Source organism: Chanos chanos, chromosome 14 (assembly GCF_902362185.1).
Source record: "Chanos chanos chromosome 14, fChaCha1.1, whole genome shotgun sequence".
Lineage (NCBI taxonomy): Eukaryota > Metazoa > Chordata > Actinopteri > Gonorynchiformes > Chanidae > Chanos > Chanos chanos.
In genome coordinates this window covers 15,032,492-15,051,858 of record NC_044508.1, presented here as the reverse complement: position 1 = coordinate 15,051,858, position 19,367 = coordinate 15,032,492, and the positions used below count along the sequence as shown (strand labels likewise).

The 19,367-nt window shown below is 44.5% G+C and overlaps 1 protein-coding gene across 1 annotated transcript in view; it reads left to right on the top strand.

Annotated features, from left to right (window-relative positions):
* Positions 1 to 14,349, top strand: part of kdm4b (lysine (K)-specific demethylase 4B) — a 31,548-nt gene extending 17,199 nt beyond the window's left edge. Inside the window, exons 8-22 of the mRNA XM_030791101.1 lie at positions 1,934 to 2,130; positions 2,802 to 3,019; positions 3,438 to 3,640; positions 4,026 to 4,149; positions 5,086 to 5,264; positions 5,481 to 5,685; positions 8,242 to 8,318; positions 8,744 to 8,799; positions 8,912 to 9,020; positions 11,249 to 11,437; positions 11,995 to 12,162; positions 12,493 to 12,612; positions 13,459 to 13,551; positions 13,765 to 14,077; positions 14,333 to 14,349. Of these exons, the coding sequence (XP_030646961.1) occupies positions 1,934 to 2,130; positions 2,802 to 3,019; positions 3,438 to 3,640; positions 4,026 to 4,149; positions 5,086 to 5,264; positions 5,481 to 5,685; positions 8,242 to 8,318; positions 8,744 to 8,799; positions 8,912 to 9,020; positions 11,249 to 11,437; positions 11,995 to 12,162; positions 12,493 to 12,612; positions 13,459 to 13,551; positions 13,765 to 14,077; positions 14,333 to 14,349 (2,268 nt within the window). The remainder of the gene's footprint in view (positions 1 to 1,933; positions 2,131 to 2,801; positions 3,020 to 3,437; positions 3,641 to 4,025; positions 4,150 to 5,085; positions 5,265 to 5,480; positions 5,686 to 8,241; positions 8,319 to 8,743; positions 8,800 to 8,911; positions 9,021 to 11,248; positions 11,438 to 11,994; positions 12,163 to 12,492; positions 12,613 to 13,458; positions 13,552 to 13,764; positions 14,078 to 14,332) is intronic.
* Positions 14,350 to 19,367: the final 5,018 nt, after the last annotated feature.

Sequence of the window (19,367 nt, the reverse complement as noted above, 5' to 3'; positions counted from 1 at the left end):
TTCCGGAACAAACGTTATGAAAACATATTTAGGAGGCTGTGGCAGATAAAGGGCCGCGTTTTTGTGTCGTCTCTCAACCATATCTGTTGCTTTAATGGGAATAAACAGCCTTTAGGATTGTGAAGTAAAATGGCGCGTGATCGTTTAACATCATTAGAGACGGGCGGGGGCTACGGGGCTCATTGGCTGAAAGCCCAAAGGGATTTTCCTGTTCTTTTTAGAGCTTTCTTTCGATTTTTTGCCATTCGCCCTTCAAAGGAACGAGGGAAGGTCTTTTTATTGCGGCTGCAACTCTCACCAAACATTTTCCAAGGGGCGACGGCGCCTCTCCCAGTGCCGCCGTCGCGGTCCGCGTCGTCGTGGCAATAAGCCCGCGAACATGGTGCTGTTTTGTGGCAGATTCATCAGGAGGAGACACTTTTATCTGTACTTTGTTTGGGCTTTGACATCCCCCTCACCTTTTCCCTGCGTGGTGCTGCCGGTTTATGACGCTTCCAATCGGGCAGAAGCCGGGGTCTGCTCGGCCCGGGGTACGCCGCTGATTGTCAAGCCCCCGAGCGGCGTTGGGAGATGTAGTGTTGATATTGCTTTGTGAGGGCTATTGCCTGTTTGTTGTGGTTATTACCTTCTCTCAAACGCCCCCACCCCTACCCCCTTTCCTCCTCCTCTTCTTTTTTCCGTAGCTGGCTCTCTCTCTCTCTCTCTCTCTCTCTTTCCCCCCCCTCCTCTCTCTCTCTCTCTCTCTCTCTCTCTCTCGCCCGCCTGTCTTCGACATGGCCCCGCTGAAGAATGTTTCTTGTAATTGAACACAAGGCTCTCAGCACAGTGCAGGAAATAAAGCAGAAATGTAATACACCAACTCAGGCTCCGAGAAAATTAGTTTTTATTTTCCATCTTTCTCGCTCTTTCTCCTCCCTCTCTCTCTCTCTCTCTCTCTCTCTCTCTCTCTCTCTCTCTCTCTCTCTCTCCCCCCCCCCTTCCATGTGTCTGCGTTTCTTTCTCTTTCTCTCTTTCTCTCTGAGTTTGGAGTCTTGCATTTTTAAAGACTGTTACTAATGAGATGGTAGATAAGAGGCAGCGTTGCCTTGCCTTTAGACAAGATTATTCATCTGCATTCACAGCAGCTGTTAATCCCTGATTTCCGGTACCTGGGCCGAGCCACATCAGTCATTACTAGTGTCATAATCATTAGATGGAAAAACTCATCTAGTCTGAGAAATTCTTCATTAACTCCCGGCTTTGATGGTCTAGTCTTTCTCTTCTGGAGATGAAGACAGTAATGTCTCAAAAGGGACTAAAGGCATTGTTCTTTTCGCTGTTTTGGGATCAATTCTTCTATTTTAGTACTTTTGGAGGGGTTGGGTTATTGATCACGAGAGTAAAAATATCTGCACTGGGATCACATCGAGCGGGTTTTGCCTTTGTGAAAGCTTTTTTTTATTTGGAGAAATGTTGAGCTGACTGAAGAGGTCTGCACTCTGTCTCCTTAGGAACAGAGTGAATCTCTTTCACACTCAGAGAGCAGAATATGTTAGTCAAGTCATTTCAGGACAGCGCTCTCCTGTGATAGAACGGCACAGATCCATCCGAATTGAACAGTGCATTTCTAGCCGTAAGCACATCTTCACACAGGAGTGTATTTTATTTTCATCCTCTATGATTGAAAATCTCCTCTTTTCTCCCCAAAGCTCTCCTTTTTTGCGTCTGTGTATACATGTGTGTATGTGTGCGGGTGTGTGTGAGGAGACAGAGGAGGAAAGTCCACCACCTGTTCTGGATTATTTTCAGGTTCTCGTATATTCTCTTGATCAAATCCCAATGAACGTCTGACAGTTAGAATTTTAATAATCATAATGTTATGATCTCAGACCACTCCCCCTCCTTTCACATCAACCAATCAGGTCTCACTGTTCTTCTTCTTGTCCCCTTGTAGTGCACGTGCCGTAAGGACATGGTGAAGATCTCCATGGACGTGTTTGTACGCTGCCTTCAGCCGGAGCGGTACGAACAGTGGAAACAGGGCAAAGACGTCACTGTGCTGGATCACCAGAGGCCTACCACCCTCACCTGTCCCGAACTCGAGCACTGGAGAAAAAACCGTGTCCCCTACAGGGAGAGGCTGCTCCAAAGGTGAATGGGGTGTGACATCGAACCGTGTCAAATACGAAATGCCACACAGTGTTGTCATGGTAACCGTGTGTCACGGTCCTTTTCGGCTGGGACACGCAGTTTGAGCGACAGCGTGTTTGTTAGGTCATAACTTAACGAATGTTATGTCGTACCTGGTTACGAGAAATGCAGGTGTAGACCACTCCAATGTCACAATTATTAGTTATGGATTCTACTTTTGTCATTTTAAGCATACAATAAATGTTTATATACTAGACAGATATATCACACTCAGACATGGGGAACATCTCGTCTTTGTGTTAAAAATTTCATTCGTGCTACTGAAGGTGATGACAGCACGGTAAAGCTTGTTAGAGGTGTGACAGGCCTGTCACTTCATTTTGTCGAAGACTTCTTTGAGGATTGTTTCTTTGAGGATCGTTCGTCGCCCGTCACACGTTAACTTACGTGAACCTAATGTTCATGTCTTGTCTGGCACATGACAACACGACATAGACTTCATCTTCCAAAACACGCTGTCAGGGGCAACCCGACAAAACTCTATCTACACTTACACAGATGAAGAACAAAGCATTTACAAAACCAGAGATAAACCAGCTTTTTGTTTTGTGGTGTGTTTGTGTGCTCTGGCCTTTGGCTTTGTGTGTGTGTGTGTGTGTGTGTTCTCTCAGGGCCCTGCATAAGAAGAAGATGTTGCAGCGGTTGAAGCTGGAGGAGGTGAAGGTGTTAACGGAGGAGGGCATTGAGCTGGACCCTGACTACCAGAAACAGGTGGAGCAGAGGGAGGCCCAGAGGAGGCAGCAGAGAGAGGAGCGCAGGTTAGCTCTGCAGAAGGCGTTGGAGATAAGGGAGCAGGAGCAACAAGAAGCAGCCCAAGGAGAAGGAGAGGGTAAGATGAGGAGACCATCCACCATCTGAGAATCTTCATTCATACAATCTCCACATAACCCTCACGTCACATTCTGCTCCCAGACTCTGGGTTTTTTCACCAAATGGTGATTTTTAGGCTTCAGTTAATCATGATTAATACATTTAAAGGAGATTTACTCTGATATCAAATCATGTAATAACTATGTCCTAACACACCAAGTTTTATTGAGCGGTGGGTCTTCAAGACATTGGTTAGCAGAAATGTGTGCACTCATATTGGCTTGATGAGGATGACCCACCTGCCTTTTTTTTTAATGAGACAACAGCTGAATACTGTAGTTCATTCACTGACTTCCATGTTATGACATATTGGTCAGTTAAATCTGTGCCTTCGACTGTGTTTCCATGAGAATACCCTTTGTTTTTTTTACTTTTAGAGCAAGAAGCCCAGCCTCAGCCCCCAGCCCAGGATGGGGAGCAGGTGGCCAAAAAGAAGAAGAAGAAGAGGAAGGTGAAGAAGGCTGATCAGCTCTCCCTCCAGGAAACCTTTGAGAACATTGCCACGAGTCAAGCAGAAGAGAGTCAGAACTTGCTTTCTGCAGAGAGCGCTAAGGCTGATCCAGACAGGAACAGCAAACAGGTGAGTCAGAGCTGGCTTTCTGCAGAGAGTACTAAGGCTGATCCAGACAGCAACAGCAAACAGAGCTGACTTTCTGCAGAGAGCACTAAGGCTGATCCAGACAGCAACAGCAAACAGGTGGGAGACAGGAAGGACTATGATTCACCTTTCAGCCAAAAGCAAGACTTAATGCACTAAACTCAGTGTAGTTGTGCTGAAATCTGAAGACCAGATTTAGTTTAAAAGCCACTAAAACAGATGCCACGTGCCCAGACTAGAACAGATTGGTGCATGACAAAGCCTTTTATTAATTACACGCAATTCTACTGTGAGGCAGAATCTTTTGTGCATTCATATTCTGTGTTGTATGTGAGGCGCTTGGTGAAATGCATTTTCATTTACCCAGTCCCACTCGTACTCGAAGCTGAAGATGAAGGTGGAGGTGAAGAAGAGTCGGAGGCACCCGTTCAGCAAACCGCCCATGCGCTCGCCGCTCTTTATCGTCAAACAGGAGGCTTCCAGCGACGAAGGTTAGAACGTTTTAATAACGTTGTGTTCCAGAGAACGCAAATATTCATCATTAGAACGCAACAGTTTCTGAGAGTTCCGTGTTACCTCTCTGCTACTTCTCTGTTACCACGGCTACGAAAGACCTCTTGTCTCCCCAGAGCTGACACAGAGCTCTGTGTGGCCTCCAGCCACAACAACATCTCCTTCAACTCCCTCTTACAGTTTCCTATAGGATCCTCTCTATCATACCGTTACAGTGAATCATACTCATCCCCAGATCTTTACACTGAGATCATACTAAATGTACTGTCCTCTGCATATTTGGTAGAGGGTTTGATGCAGTGCTTGAAGGTGCTGTTCCCAGACTCTGTGTCTCTATTCTCTCTCTCTCTCTCTCTCTCTCTCTCTCTCTCTCTCTCTTTCTCTTTCTCTCCCTCCCTCTCTCCTCCACCCCCTTGCTTTCTTTCTTTCTTTCTTTTTTTTTTTTTTTTTTTTTTAAAACCTCCCCTTTCCGCGCGACTGACACTTATTGATCCGAGGATCATGACTCCCAATTACATGCTTTCAAAGTCACTTTGAGCTTGCAGCAGGGGAACATTTTCAACCCTGTCTATCTATAGCTCATAGGACAGAGAGAGAGAGACACACACAGAGAGAAAAACAAAGAGGAGGGGAGAGATGGAGACAGGGCGATGGGAAAATAGCAGAAAAGTGAGCACGACGTGTCGGCGTTATTTTGACCCAGAACCCTGGACCTCAAAGTGTCTTCATCCAGACTTTTGCCTCTCTCACTGCCTGTCTGTCTCAATTTCTCTCTCTCTCTCTCTCTCTCTCTCTTTCTCTCTCTCTCTCTCTCTCTCTCTCTGTGTCTCTCCCTCTGGTCTGTGTGAGAGTGGTAAAAATGGCTCGTTTGATCCAACATTTCACTCTTTATTTTCTCTTTACTCCTCTTTCAGAGCTGTACCCTGGGCTTCCAGTAGGTGGTGGTGCAGAGCAGGAAGTGAAGAAGACGGAGCAGTGCCACCTGTGGCAGAGTCGCTCTCCCGACTTCCTGGCAGAGCGGCAGTTCAACGCCGCCATGGCTACCATTGAGCCCTACTGCGGCGTGTGCACCTTGTTCTGCCCGTACACCCAGGTGAAGTTCTGTTGCTGTCTGTTACACCCGCATGTGCTCCAGTCAAAGAATCCGCCAGCTCCCCGACACCTCGTATTCTCAACAGTCTGCACAAACACATTGGCAAATCTTCTCCCTTACGTTCAACACCCTGACTGACATACCCTTCCTGTGTACGTGCATGCGTCTGCGTGTGTGTGTGTGTGTGTGTGTGTGTGTGAATTTGTGCGTATGTAGCCTCTGAAGGATCTTTTCCACCCCACTGAGAGCCCTGCTGGCCCAGTTCCACGCTGTGGCAGTCTGACTCGGCCGCTGGTGCCAGAAATGTGCTTCAGCGCTGGGTCAGATAACACAGAGCCTCCACCCTCCAACACACACACTGGAGACGATGGCACCAGCCCACTACTGTCCTGCTCCAGCTGCTGTCTACAGGTTCATGCAAGTGAGTAAACACACACACACACACACATATATGCTTATATCCTTATGGGGACTCCTCTTGAATTTCATGTTACTGTAACTGAACATAATGGAAATGTAACCAAAGATATATTTTAACTCAGTGATACCAGCCATGTCATCTTTATAAATATACTTTTTCCCTTAGCAGGAACCTGCAGCTTCTCCTCCCTTAGTTTTTTCTCATGGGGATTTTACAGCCTACACATTTTCACAAGAAACTAAACCACACACACACACGCACGCACACACACACACACATGCCATTTGTGTCCACTGTATTAGATGGGTCACTCCAAGTCTCTCATTTTTGTGGTGTAGAAATGGGCATGGTTTGTTTCAGTTTTTCTGTAACATTCAAGACAAACCAAATACAGTCACTGCTATAAACACACACAGTGTCTGAATTCTGTATTAATCAGTATTCTCATTATGCAGTCAGCCCTCCCTCCTCCCCCTCCCTCCCTGGCTTCAACAGTACTTTTCCATGGGGATCAAAATGTCAATCAAATTGTTGGAGCCAATTTACTGTCACTCAGCTTGAACTTCAGGAGTTGTTATTTGTTGAGGGAGGGGAGGGGAGAACAGAGAAGTGGGAAAAAGCCATTTGTTTAGTTTGTGCGTCTCTCCTCTGCCCAAGTCTAAGCCCCGTAGCCAATTAGGCTATGTATGTGTGTGTGTGTGTGTGTGTGTGTGTGTGTGTGTGGTAAAGGCGGGGGGTTAGAGTATGTGTGAAGAATGTTCAGTGGAGTGACACACTGCTCTGATTGCTCTTGCTTTTGCTCAAAGCTGCTCTTGCTTTGGACAGGAACATCTGCTTCTGAGCAGACTCCTGTTCTCCATCTCTCTGCCCCCTCTCTCCTGCCTTTTCTTCTTCTCTGTCTCTCTCTCTCTTTCTCTCTCTCGCTTCCTCTCTGTGTCTCTCCTAATTTACACAAACTGAAAAAAAAAACAGAACACGATGCTCATTTCTATTCTGCTTTTCATCATGCAACTCCTTTACCACTGTAACCAGCACCATAAGCAAATCACACACACACACACTCACACACACACACACACACACACACACACACACACACTCTTTTTCATGTATTTTTCCAAACAACCTCTAAAGTTACCAACAAAATCTGTAGACATTTAATAACAATTTTAGTGTTCTCTTTTTTTAAACATAATGTTCACATTCTGTGACACCACTGGCTTTCCTCTGAATGGTAAAAAGGATGCAGTTGCTCCAGAACGGTGCTTGACAGACATACTGACATTTTCGCTCCCCAGGTACGGAGGATGTGAGTTTACAAACCACAGTGTTGTAGTCAAGTTGCCCCCACAACACACAACACACACAGACGCACAGTATCATTCACCCAAAACAACAGCTTTGCAGCAGACCTGGTGCCACGCTTGCCTTACTCTTCCTGCCCTCAAGCTGCTCAAGAGCTAAATTTAGGCACAGTCAGAGAGCCAGAGATGCTGGGTTGTGGAAAAAGACAAACACACACACACACACACACACATACAGAAGCACACACCAAACTGGTGGTTCAAATCCCCTGTGGAACTTTAAGGGCCTTAGAGCTCAAAGTCTCTTCCACTTGCTTGGTTGGCAGTGGTGAACCTGCGGTAGATTGAACAGTGGAAATGCCCTAAAAAACACTCTGCTTCCCTCCACTGTTGACTCCTTCTTGTTATTTCCCCAAGTATGTTCGGGGTTTTGAAAGCATCCGTCAAAACACTGCACCAGATGTCAGGCGCCTTATTACCAGCAGTGTGTGAAAGTGTGTGTGTGTGTGCGCGTGTGTGTATGTGTGTGTGTAAGAGCAAGTCAGCGTGAATGTTTGTCTGTGTGACTGTGTGCATCAGACGCGTCCTCTCTGTTCTGTAGGCAGGTGAGTTTAGTTGGATGTATATTCAAGCATCTAACACCATGACTGAGGTAGATCTAACCTAACATCCACACTCAGTGATAGATAGCTGGTAGGAAATGGAATGCTTATAATGTGTTTTACAGATGTGTCAGCTCTTATGGGTTTCTTTTTTTCGTTTTGTTTTGTTTTTCTCCGAGTGAAAAGGAGGGCGCATATCTCCGTGTCTGTGCACCTGTGTGTGAGAAACTGTGTTCCCGAGGATGAAGAACTCTGACAGGAATTCTGTCCATACTGAAAATACATTTACACAATGTCTGAGTTTTATGGCTTAAGCCCATCATGGACTCCTTATTGGGGCATGGCTGACCAGTGCTTTCTGGGTAACAAAAAAAAAAGAAAAAAGAACAGGAGGGCAACTTTTTAACTCTGCTGTTTGACCCATCTGTAGGACAATCACTCAAATATATGTCACCTAGCGTTATAATTCAACACAACTTACCACAAACCATGGGCACATTGCATTTTTGATATAAAGAAGAAATAAAAGCATATTTTCAGATTATCCCGTATTCTGTGTGTGTCAACACTTCACGTTTTTACATCTCTCCATCTCTCCCTCCCTCCCTCCCTCCCTCTCTGTCTCTGTCTCTGTCTCTCTCTCTCTCCAGGTTGCTATGGCGTCAGTCTGGACTCGTTGGAGAAGCACTGGACGTGTTCTCGGTGCACCGCGGTGGCCTGGACGGCGGTGAGCGGCACACGCAGTGTTTACGATCTCACCTCTCCTGTTTTCACACCCACACAATCATCTGCCTTCACTCTCAACCACAGATGCAACTGTATACTGAACCCTGCTGACAGAGTCTCAGGCTTTCATCAGCTATTAACATTACTCTCAAGAAACCGGATGCAAATGAGAATCAGTCATTTGCGATTGTTCATTACATATTTTGGGTGTGACGAACATCTGGCTGCCAAAACATTGAAAATAGTGATACTGCATTGGAGAAGAGTCTGTCATCTCTTCTGATGTATTAATTATATAATTCATATAGTTGTGTATAGTTAAGATGTTTTCTCTTTGATTTTTGCATAAATTATTGTTTACTTTTGGTTGTGTTCCTCCCTAAAAACCGTTTCTAACAATATTCTTTTTTTGCTGTGATATTAAAGGGCTGCTGCTTGTGCAATCTAAGGGGAGGTGCTTTAAAGAAGACCACGGATGATAGGTCGGTTCTTTCAGCGTACCACCCCAAGCCCCACCGTACCCACCCCTCCAAATTTGGCTCCTCACACATGTCTGTTTGTCTCGCTTTATGCTGACTGTGTTTGCATCTCTAGGTGGGTCCATGTGATCTGTGCCATCGCCGTGGCTGAAGCTAGATTTGTCAACACTGTTAAGAGAGAGCCAGTGGACGTGACGGCCATCCCCAGCACCAGGAAAAGCCTGGTGAGTGTAGAGCCTATGGAAAAGATAGAAAAAGAGGACAGTACTGTGTTTCTACAGAGCAATCTCAGAGACAATGCTCTGATTGGTCAGCTGCCAGGAGCAAGTTCTCGTTCCTTGCAAAGTCCCAGAACATTCCATCGTTCAGTTGTTATGTGCCTGGTATGTGTAGCTGGGACAGTCTGTGCTGTGTCACTGTTCAGACTCTGAGAGAGCTCCGCAGCAGGTCATGGCTAATGCACTTTTGCTGTGTTTGAGGATCAAACCTAACACTTTATTCTGAGGATCCGCAGCTGTAGTTTTGTTTGGACATGCCAACGATATCCTCCTCTAGGGTAGAGGAACACACGCACGCAGTCATTTCACTCAGGCTGGTAGAGACAGACTCTGTTTCTATACAGGGAGCGTGTGCCCAAAGCTTAGTTTAACATGCTTGTCTCTCTGTAAACACCGCCGCGCTCCCAGACCGGCTAAAGGGCTAACACTGCTGCCTCTCCCTGTCTGTCCGCACTACCTCCAAAACAGGTGGTTAGAAAACTTCTGATCAGCGCCCAAATACCAATTTGTCGCTCTGGTCCAACTGTGCCACCAATTTGTCTCATGTCGTCTCACCAGTGAGATATAAAGGAATTAAAAGATCAATGACAAATCAGTGAAGAAACATAGAGCCAAGCGAACAGAGAGACAAATGAATCATTTAAAAATCAATTAAAGGCACAGAGATGAAGGAAGGGGTGCGAAGACAAACGGTGGCGTAAGTAAACAGAAACACGGGCAGTTGAACTGAAGGGATGAACGGACAGATGGACAATTAGACGGGAGGAGAGACCCACAGACACTTTGTCTTTGAGATAAGCAGTGTTACAGGCAGCGGAAAGCCCCCCCCTCCCTCCCTCTCTCCCCCCTCCTCTTCCCTCCTGGATGAGTGTGAGTGGAGGAAGGCTCTGCATTATTAATGATGTGGAATGGCTGAATAATCAGGTGTCATTTCTCTGTGTGCTAAATGAACTGCACCAATCCCTCAGACAGGAGGCAATTTCCCATCACTGCCACGCCTTTCAACACACACACAGACACACACACACACACACACACATAACCCAGCTCCAATGTCACTCAGCACACTGTCACAAATGTGAGAATAATGTTGCCCCAGCGCAGAATAATCTATCAAATAAGCCAGAGATTTGCTGCTGAATCGTTTACTTCCATCAGGCATCAGATCAGTCCTCTACAAGGCTATCCATACAACGGAGGTACCTCTCCTATTATTTAAGTCACTTAAATTATCATCTCACCATCCAGAGAAGCTTTCTGCGTTTTCCCTTATTCAACCAGCAGTCCGGAGCTGCCTAATAGCGGGTAGAAAATGAATACCTGACTGAAGCCAAAAAGCTCTTAGGATAATGGACAATTGCAAAGACATTACTTCAAACCTTTCTTTAAGGATGCACTTCTCTCGGCTCTTGCTCATTGCTTTCAATTCTGGGTGTATGTACGAGAGCATAACCTAACCTTCTCAACACATTTATCAGTTTTTATAATGAGAATATGAATGGTTTTTTTTTTTTTGCGTGTCATCGCGCTCAGCAGCGTACAAAAACAAATAAACATCTTGAATCTTCATTTTAGCCATTTCTTCGCTCCCTCCTGCAAAATGGGGACGGCGGGTAGATAAATGAATAAAAGAACGAGGGATTGATGTCGATAAACCTCTCTGCGCACCTCTTTCTTTTTTTTTTTCCACGCTCTTTTTGTCGTCTGTTTTGCCTGTCTCATGATTCTTCCCGTCGGAATATTAAATCAGCCGACGCTTGGGTCAGTGAAATATTTCCGCGCTCCGGTCCCTTCGTGTGAGAGCCGTTGTACATTTCCGACGCTGCCCTACCGGTGCTAAAATGAAGTATTGACAATGTAATAAAGAATTTTTATTTTCATTGATTTCCCTTGGTCACAGCAGCCTGTATGTGGGCTGGCCTGGGAAATGATGGATAGACAAGGAAAGACGTCCGGGAAGAGGGACAGATGGATGGAGAGAAGGAAAGACGGGGGGGGGGGGGGGGGGTTAGAGTGTGTTAGAGATCCAGGGAAACGACAGATGTAAGGACGAGAGGTTACGACTCCCATTAAAAGGGCTCGATATTCATACTGTTTACTCTCTGTGAATTTCCAGCGATGTTTCAAATAGTCAGTATACTGAGAGATGCCTGTTTTCTCTCTCCGAAACGCAGAAGTGTGTTTACTGTTACAAGACCACAAAGCAGATTTGTGGCGCCTGCATCCAGTGCTCCTACGAGAACTGCTCCACCTCCTTCCACGTCACCTGCGCCCACCTCGCAGGGGTGGTCATGAAGCCTGCTGATTGGCCGTACGTGGTGTCCATCACTTGTCACAATCACAAAGAGAACAAGATCCAAAAGGTAAGTTACATGTTTTTCTCAAAGCAAACGCCCAATCTCTCAAAACAGCCGCCACAAGTTTTGGCTGTCCATGCACTGTGGGTACAGTCACGGCGATTTCGGTATAGAGGCTCCCCCTACATAAAGGCAGTGGTTTTTAGGGTTATGACTCACCCGTCAATGGATGTCCCTTTTTGGCCTCTGTTTTTTTGTAGCGAAACTGGATTAAATTGAACTGTGCAAATAGGACAAAAGTTGACAAAACACACCTGAAAAATATATCTCTTCATTTTTTTTCTTTTAGAACATCGTTAATATGACAGCCATAAAACTAACTAACTAACTAAATGAGTAAAACATTATAGAGTAAACAGAGCAAACCTACCTCCAATGTTGTCACTAGCTCCAAAGCACTTAACTCTCTTTACTCACGTACTGCCCCTGGGTTTTGAATCATTTCTGTCAGTGTTATTTATTGTGATTTATAAAGACTGTTGGCTGACCCAAAAAGGGAGCCCTATAACGTAGAAGGCTCGTCACTCAGTGCATGACGGCCGCTCTGTCTTGGTGTGGTCCAGGTGAAGTTGGGATCTCGGGAGTTGTCTCTGGGCCAGCAGGTGGTGGGGAGGAGCAGTGACGGTTGGTTCTATCCTTGCACCGTCATCGGTATCAGCTCTCAGACTCTCTACGAGGTCACTTTTGGGGACGGGTCCTACTGTGACAACATCTACCCTGAGAATGTACTGGTGAGTTACAGCTAAAGCCTAATCTTCCAGAAACTTCCGTACCCTTTTTGAGATTCTCTGTTAAAGTATGGGCAAAAAAAGAGATAAATGTCATTTTTCTGTGGCTTTTCATATTGGCTCAGATATGGAAGAATTATCATAAATACACTTCTGTAATTTGTAGATTCCTCTCTCTTCTCTCTTTTTGTCTGTGGGCTTTTGAAAATACCAGAGCTTATCTTCCAGATTGAATATGAATGTGCCATTTTGACATAAATTGCCAGAACCAATTACAGCATTGATTTCAGTAGTGACCTTTGACTCCTGCCTGTCTCTCTCTCTCTCTCTCAGAGCCATGACTGCCTTCGGTCCGGTCCTCCAGCCACGGGTGAACACATCGTGGTGAAAACTTTAGACGACCAGGTGGTCAATGCCTATTTCGTCAAGAAGCATGTCCACTGGTTTTATCAGGTGAGTGACACCCTTACAGTTCCCATTCCCTTTGCTCCTTCCAGCAAAACCCTTAAGCCTGTGTGTGTGTGTGTGTGTGTGTGTGTACGTACCTATCTATCTATATCTATATGTCTATATAGCAATATCTGTTTATATATAAACACACCCACACACAGGTTGTTATTTGTACAGCTTAGAAAAGGAGAAAAAGATTTTCTTATGTGGTTCACTTCTTTCATTTTATCACTCCTCTTTCTTTCTCTCTTTCTCACACATACATCCTCATGCTCCTGCTCACATATGCTGAGTCCTGCTGTGTGTCTCTCATGATGTCAGTGGGGGGTGGGGTATGTGTATGCCAGGAAGGTGGCGTACTCTCCCAGAAATCTCTGTTGGGTTTCCACTGAAAAAATAACAGTGTATTATTTATCACCTGCTCAGAGCTGACTTTAACTAGCGCTACATTTCAAACACTGCTTCCTGATGAGCTTTTTGATGAAAATATTCTTTTGAAATTTGTTTACTCATCCTTATTAGGTGGTTACTGACTTACATGTCAAATCAATTTAGTCAACCAAAAAAAGAAAAAAAAAAATGACGTTCTAACAAAATTTTGTTCAGTTCTTCTACCCGTTTTTATGAATTTTTAGGTAGTTATAGCTGACCTTTCTGATCAGGTTATTTCACAGTGCAGTCAAAAGTTTTACTCTTTACCGTGAAGAGGCGATTAAACCACTGAACCCGGACGCCTCTCTCAGACATGCTATATAGTTTGGTTAGTTTGCTTGTTAATCATGTCTCTAAAGAGCACTGACCCGGAATGTTCCTGAACGTCCTTCTCCACCGTGCTCTGTCTGGCTATAGGTAGAGTTCCAGGATGAGTCACAGTTGCTGCTGAAGCGTACTGACATCCACTCTCTGGAAAAGGAACTGCCCAAGAGGGTCCAGTCTCGCCTGGTAAGCGACCAGCTGTAAGATGTTTAGGAAGGACTGCCCACGCTAAGCATCCGGGACCCACTTTTAGGCCCTGTGCATGTTGCCTAAACGGCTGCATCCTATCCTGCATACTTCATACCTGCGTATCCATTCAGTTTGAAATTGTTTGTGTATTGATTTGCTTTTGTTATCTATCTTTTTTCTTTTCTTTTTTTTTTTTTTTAACCTGCTCAGGTCTCTTCAAACTCACAAGAAGCTGTCCAATCAGCAGATGAAGCTCAAGCGGCTAAGCGGCCACGCCTTCCCAGCCCACCGCCCACGCCTGCCAACGGGGTCTCCGCGACGCGCGGCCCCAAAGCTACTGCCTCACTGCCCCCCAGTGTTACCCCTAAAACCAGCACCTCCGCTACAGCCCCCGTCCCTCAGTCCGCATCAGCCCCGAAGCCAAGCCAGGGATTCACACACAGCACCAGCTATATAGCCTACATGGAATCTCTGCTCAACTCAGACTTTCCATCAGAGACAGGGGGAGGAGGGGGGCCCATGTGTTAGTGTCCTTCTCCCCTCCCCAACCTCACCGACCCTCTGTAACCAAGCCAAGAACACCAACATATCAACCAAACACTCTGCTTTCTGCCCCCTATTGACTGCTCAATGGAGAAGCACACTTTTTTTTTTTTTTTTTTGCATGTTCCTGTCTTTCGCTCCTCTCGTCGCTGTCACGCCCCTCCGTTCTGCTCTCCCGTCGTCTGTGGCCGGAGAGTAAGCGTGTGAGTGTGTTTCTCCCCGCTCCGTTTTTCAGTGCATCTGGTGTTGTGAAGGACTGCTGAGATAACCGGCTCCCCAGGAGTTTACGCCATACCTCTAACTCTCTGTATCAGTGTCTCTCTCTCTCTCTCTCTCTCTCTCTCTCTCTTATTGTCTCTCCTCTGTCTCTCTGGTGACAGAGGAAAAACCACACCACGTTTTTCGATGGCAGGTTTACTAAAGCCATTAGCACATGGTAAAGTGAGAGTGAGTGGTGCACATGTGCACACAAAAAAAAGTAGTATTAACAATTATTGGTCAGTGTATTTGCTATGACCTAATCACTGATCATGTTGTGATATTTCATAGTAAGTTATAAACACTTTTGCATGTGCTAACAGCTTTAACATAATCAGGCACTCTTTCATTTACTGTTTGTGATATTTGCTTTATAGTCAGCAAACCAATCACAAGTATTTTTCTAAATCAACACAAAACGGACTGCTAACCGATAGGGGGGGGGGAAAACATTATTTCTGTACAATTTCAATAAGGTATTTTTGTGTGGAGGGGGGGTGGGGGTAGGGGTAGGGGGAGTGTCCAGGGTGGGGTTTGTCCCACTTATAGTATTTAAATGTCTTTGTCGCATTATAGACTAAATATTTGTATAAAGCATTATGAGAATGCGCCCTTGTTAGAGGCCAGACTTTTCTGTATGGGATTCGTGTGATGCTACTGTGTTATGATAGATATGAACGTTTTCATGAGTTTCTTGTAGCAACTATACACGAAAAGTAAGATGTTTTCCAGCTCCAGATGTTGGGCTTTGTTTGTTTGTTTGTTTTTTTCTTTCTTTTGTTTTTGTAGCATCCTTCATGAACTGTAGAATTAATATTGGATACTATTCTCTTTGTTTTTGTTTTTTTGTTTGTTTTTGTATTACTATCACTGTTGTTGCTGATATTGTTATTTCTATTTTTTATTTTGTGAAACTATGTTTAAAAAGAAAAAAAAAGAATGAGTTTGACAGATTTATAATTATTATTTTTAGAATGAAGTCAAGTTTGACTGTATACAAACTCTACAGTTTCCAAAAGAAAAAAGAAAAAAAAAAGGTAGGAAGGTGTGTGAGCTGTCTTCTCATGGTGCTATAGAGGTCTTAGACTACTGAGAAGGGTCTATCTCGCATTAGCCTTTACTGTGGTGTAGATATTACAGCCTCTTTCCTCCTCTCTCTCTCTCTCTCTCTTTCCCTCTCTCTCTCTCTTTGTCTCTGTCTCTCTCTCTTTCTCTCTCCCTCTCTCTCTGTGTGTCTCTCTCTCTCTCTCTGTTTCTGTCTCTCTCTGTGGATAAACTGGCTGTCCCGCTCTGTCTGTGTCAAAGCAGCCTTTTCTTTGTTCTCTTTTGAATAACGTCACCATGCTTTAATAAAAAGGGGTGGAGGCAGCTTGTAGCATTTAAGTGAACTCCATATTGCAGAGTGGAGAGAGACCTATTTGCCCCCTCTCTCTCTCCCTCTCCATCCATCCATCCATCTGTCCTTGCACAGGCCAGCCACCCTCCTGCTCTCTGGCTGCCTGGGTTTTGACTTTGCTTTAATGGTGTGACTGAGCCCAGTGGAGGTATAACTACCGTTATTACCGTGTTCCCTCCTCCCCTTCCCACCAGCCGTACACAGGCTTAATAGCTAAGTGGGAGGCAGGTTGCCTGTTCCAGAGTTTCCTGCAAGATTGGAGTAACTCCCTGCTGGGAACAGGAAACAGCTCTCGCTCTCCTAGCCAGGTGTCATCCCTAAATAAACACTCCAGCAAGACGCTTTTCCTCTCATCCCCCTTCCTTCCACCGTTTACCCTCAGCACAAAGGAAAAAAAAAACCAAACTGACAACCTGGTCAGTTTTTCAGGGCTCTCTGACACTTTGATCATTTGGAACGGGTGAATATTTTTTTTCTGAAGGCAGTGTTACAGCAACAGCAACAACAACAACAAAAATTCAGAATGAGTTTTGTTAAGTATGTAGATGTTCAGTGTGTGTCTCTGTATCAGAATGTGTTGATTTTCACCTCCACGCTTCTGTGTTTTGTTTTGTCAGTCTGGCAGACTTACGGTAAGACTTGAGAGAAGGGGGGGTGGGGGGGGGGTGCTTCAGAAGGTGAACCTGGTCCTGTGTGAGATCCTCCCTAAGTCACAGGGAAGCTGCTCTTCCCTCTCTGTTTGATGTGACAACCTCCCTTCTCATCTCATTGCTTACATAATCAAACATGCTATTTGCTTTCCCGCGTCCTCAGTTGATGCCTTTCTCTTGCCACATTGAGGAGATTAGAGGCTGTTGGTTTGAAAAGTTTTTTTTTTTTTTTTCCCTCCACTCGGGGTTTCTTACTGGTTTGCAATAACTTTTGTAACCTCACAGATGGCATCTCAACAAAAAAGAGCCACACTGATACCCTTTCTGATGTTTATATATGTGTTACTCAATAAATTTAAAAATCTTATTAAAATGTGAAGTGATATTTCCATCGTGGTACGTACATTTTTTTCCTCCCTTATCAGCACTTAATAGACAGATCACATTAAATACACATTAAATTCGTTTCTTCGTGTCAGTGTACTTTTTTTTTTTTTTTTGCTGTCACACATTATCTAAGAGAAGTTGTGGTGTACTTTCAAAGACCAAGGAAATCAACCTCGAAAGACTTGCTTATTAATTCATGAAAGCCGTTTTTGAAGCCTGCCTTTTGTTTGATAACATAATAGTGTTCCTAAGAGACACTGAGGAAAAACTCATGTGTTTAACATCTAAGAGAGACGGTACTTTGAAAGCAAATGGCTGTCTCAAGACATCCATCTCACCTCAGAGTGAATATTCTCCTCACACAGAAAATACGGTCTACCGCAGCATTATTTGCGCTAGTAGAGTGCTATACACAGAAAACGACATTTTCGCTGCAAAGAAGATACATAAAGTGATTGAGAAATTAATCTTCCCCTTTATACAAAAAGGCATCTACGACGTTCTTCCTATCCTCTCAATCCAAAAACAGTTTATTGCTTATGTTACTGCTATAGTGGAACCGGTCATCTGTATAAATACATATATGTAAAACTATATGTTCATGGCACAGATGGTGGGTCTTGTGTGTTTCACAGGCTTTTCCATTTTCACTGTATGTGCGTGAGAGAGAGAGAGGGAGAGTGTGTGTATGTGTGTGTATGTGTGTCTTAGGTTTTCTTAACTGAAGCCGCGATGCTTTGCGTCGATGCAAGATGACACCCGTGCTCATTAACTGAAGTACATATGTGCATCTCTTCATTAATTCGCCCCGGCTCACATGCTGATCACAGCAGAGGCGGTCACGTGTAGGCTTCTCTATCCACATCATATTAATTCACTGTCACGAAGCTGACTCTCGTCAAATGTGAACACGCTGTGGATCACTATCGTCCAGGCATGTCCCAAGTCACATGTGAAGATAAGTGTTTTAAAGCCGATAAAAATAGCTTGAGGAATCAAAAGCGTGATGCTCTTTGGAGTTATCTGTTCAATTAGTTTTTATAGTATAAGACCTGCAGTATTAGCTCTGATCAGTTTGCAGCTATGTAGTGATGTAACCTGGCAATCCCATTTGGCTGACGGTTGGACAGCTGGAAAGGATTTTTGTGAGATAATACTTTAAATCGCATTGCACGGATATTTACACCATAGTTTTATGGTTTGAGTACACGTTGGTGGCTTTGGTACCACCACTCAATATTTGCAAATCTCCCAATAAAAACTCCCACTTGAATGCAGTGCTCTGTTAAATTAGCTACAACTTTGTGGATCACTTTCTTAGACACGGATTTAGACTGGTTCTGGACTTTACTGCATTCTTCCAAAATCATTCATTATACCTTCAACATTGTATTTCTGTGTCCGGTGGCAATTGCTCATGCGTCTATTTATTTATTTATTCATCCATTCATTTTAACTTTCATGTGATATATAACTTCTGTTCGAGGGATATGCTAGTACCTAGTTATCTAGACTCGAGGCAAAGTGAAAAGTACTGCGGGCAGTGGAGACTACAAACAAAAATCTTGTTCTCCCGTCTGTTCTACTTTCCGTCTCAGTTTTGAGTCGACAAACGTGAGAGGAATTCCTCACTCCTGATTTTCGATGCCATTGTCGGGCCAGCGCGGCCCCGCGTGCCTCCGTTTATCTAGTGAGAGCTGTTTTGCAGTCACCGGGATGAAAAGCGGCGACGTGTCGAGGGCTGAGGTTTGCAAACCACACGGCGACCCCGATACTTTTTGATGTGTGCTCCGGACAACTAATTACAGCCACCAGGTTGGACGCCAGAGGGAGGCGCCGAGCTGCCGTTTACAAATCCGATGGGTGCCGTCGAGCTGGAGATGCCGCGGCCTGCCATGACCTCTCTCTAATGCAGAGCGGACATTAGCATTCTGAAGGTGTCAGTTTCCTTCAAGCGGAGCTGTGGGGCACCGCCAACTCTGCAATTACCAACATTAAAATGCATTTAGGAAAGTTTTTTTTCTTCATAATTTTGGATATGACTGGCAAAGGGCTCAGAAAAACTTCTCAAATGGCTTTGAAGTAGACAACTCCATGCCAAGGAGAGCAACATTTAATTTTTATTTATTTATTTACTAAGCCTATTAAATGTTGTCAATAGTCAGTATATTATGGAGGATGATGGTGGTGTGCTTCTTCTAGCAGCAGGGTTAAAAAAAACAAAAAAGGGTACATCTCTGAGACAGACAAAGGTCTTTGATGGAATGCTATAAAACTGCTATAGTAATGCAAGTACAACCAAAACATCAACGCAATATCCTTGAAGAAAAAAAAAAATAAATAAATAAAATGCAAACTCATCCATGTGACTTTTTAAAGTTTTATGGTTTGGTGCTTTATGCAAAAGTTTGTATTAGAGCTTTGAGTCATAGTATCTCTGACTACGTCCATGTCCAGATCAGAACCCTCAACTGTTGCCCTTGCTGTTGAGTGAATACTGGCAGTAGTCACATTCACACAATTATAGTAATTATTCTGTTTATTTAGCAAATGACACATGCTCCAGATACTCCATTCAC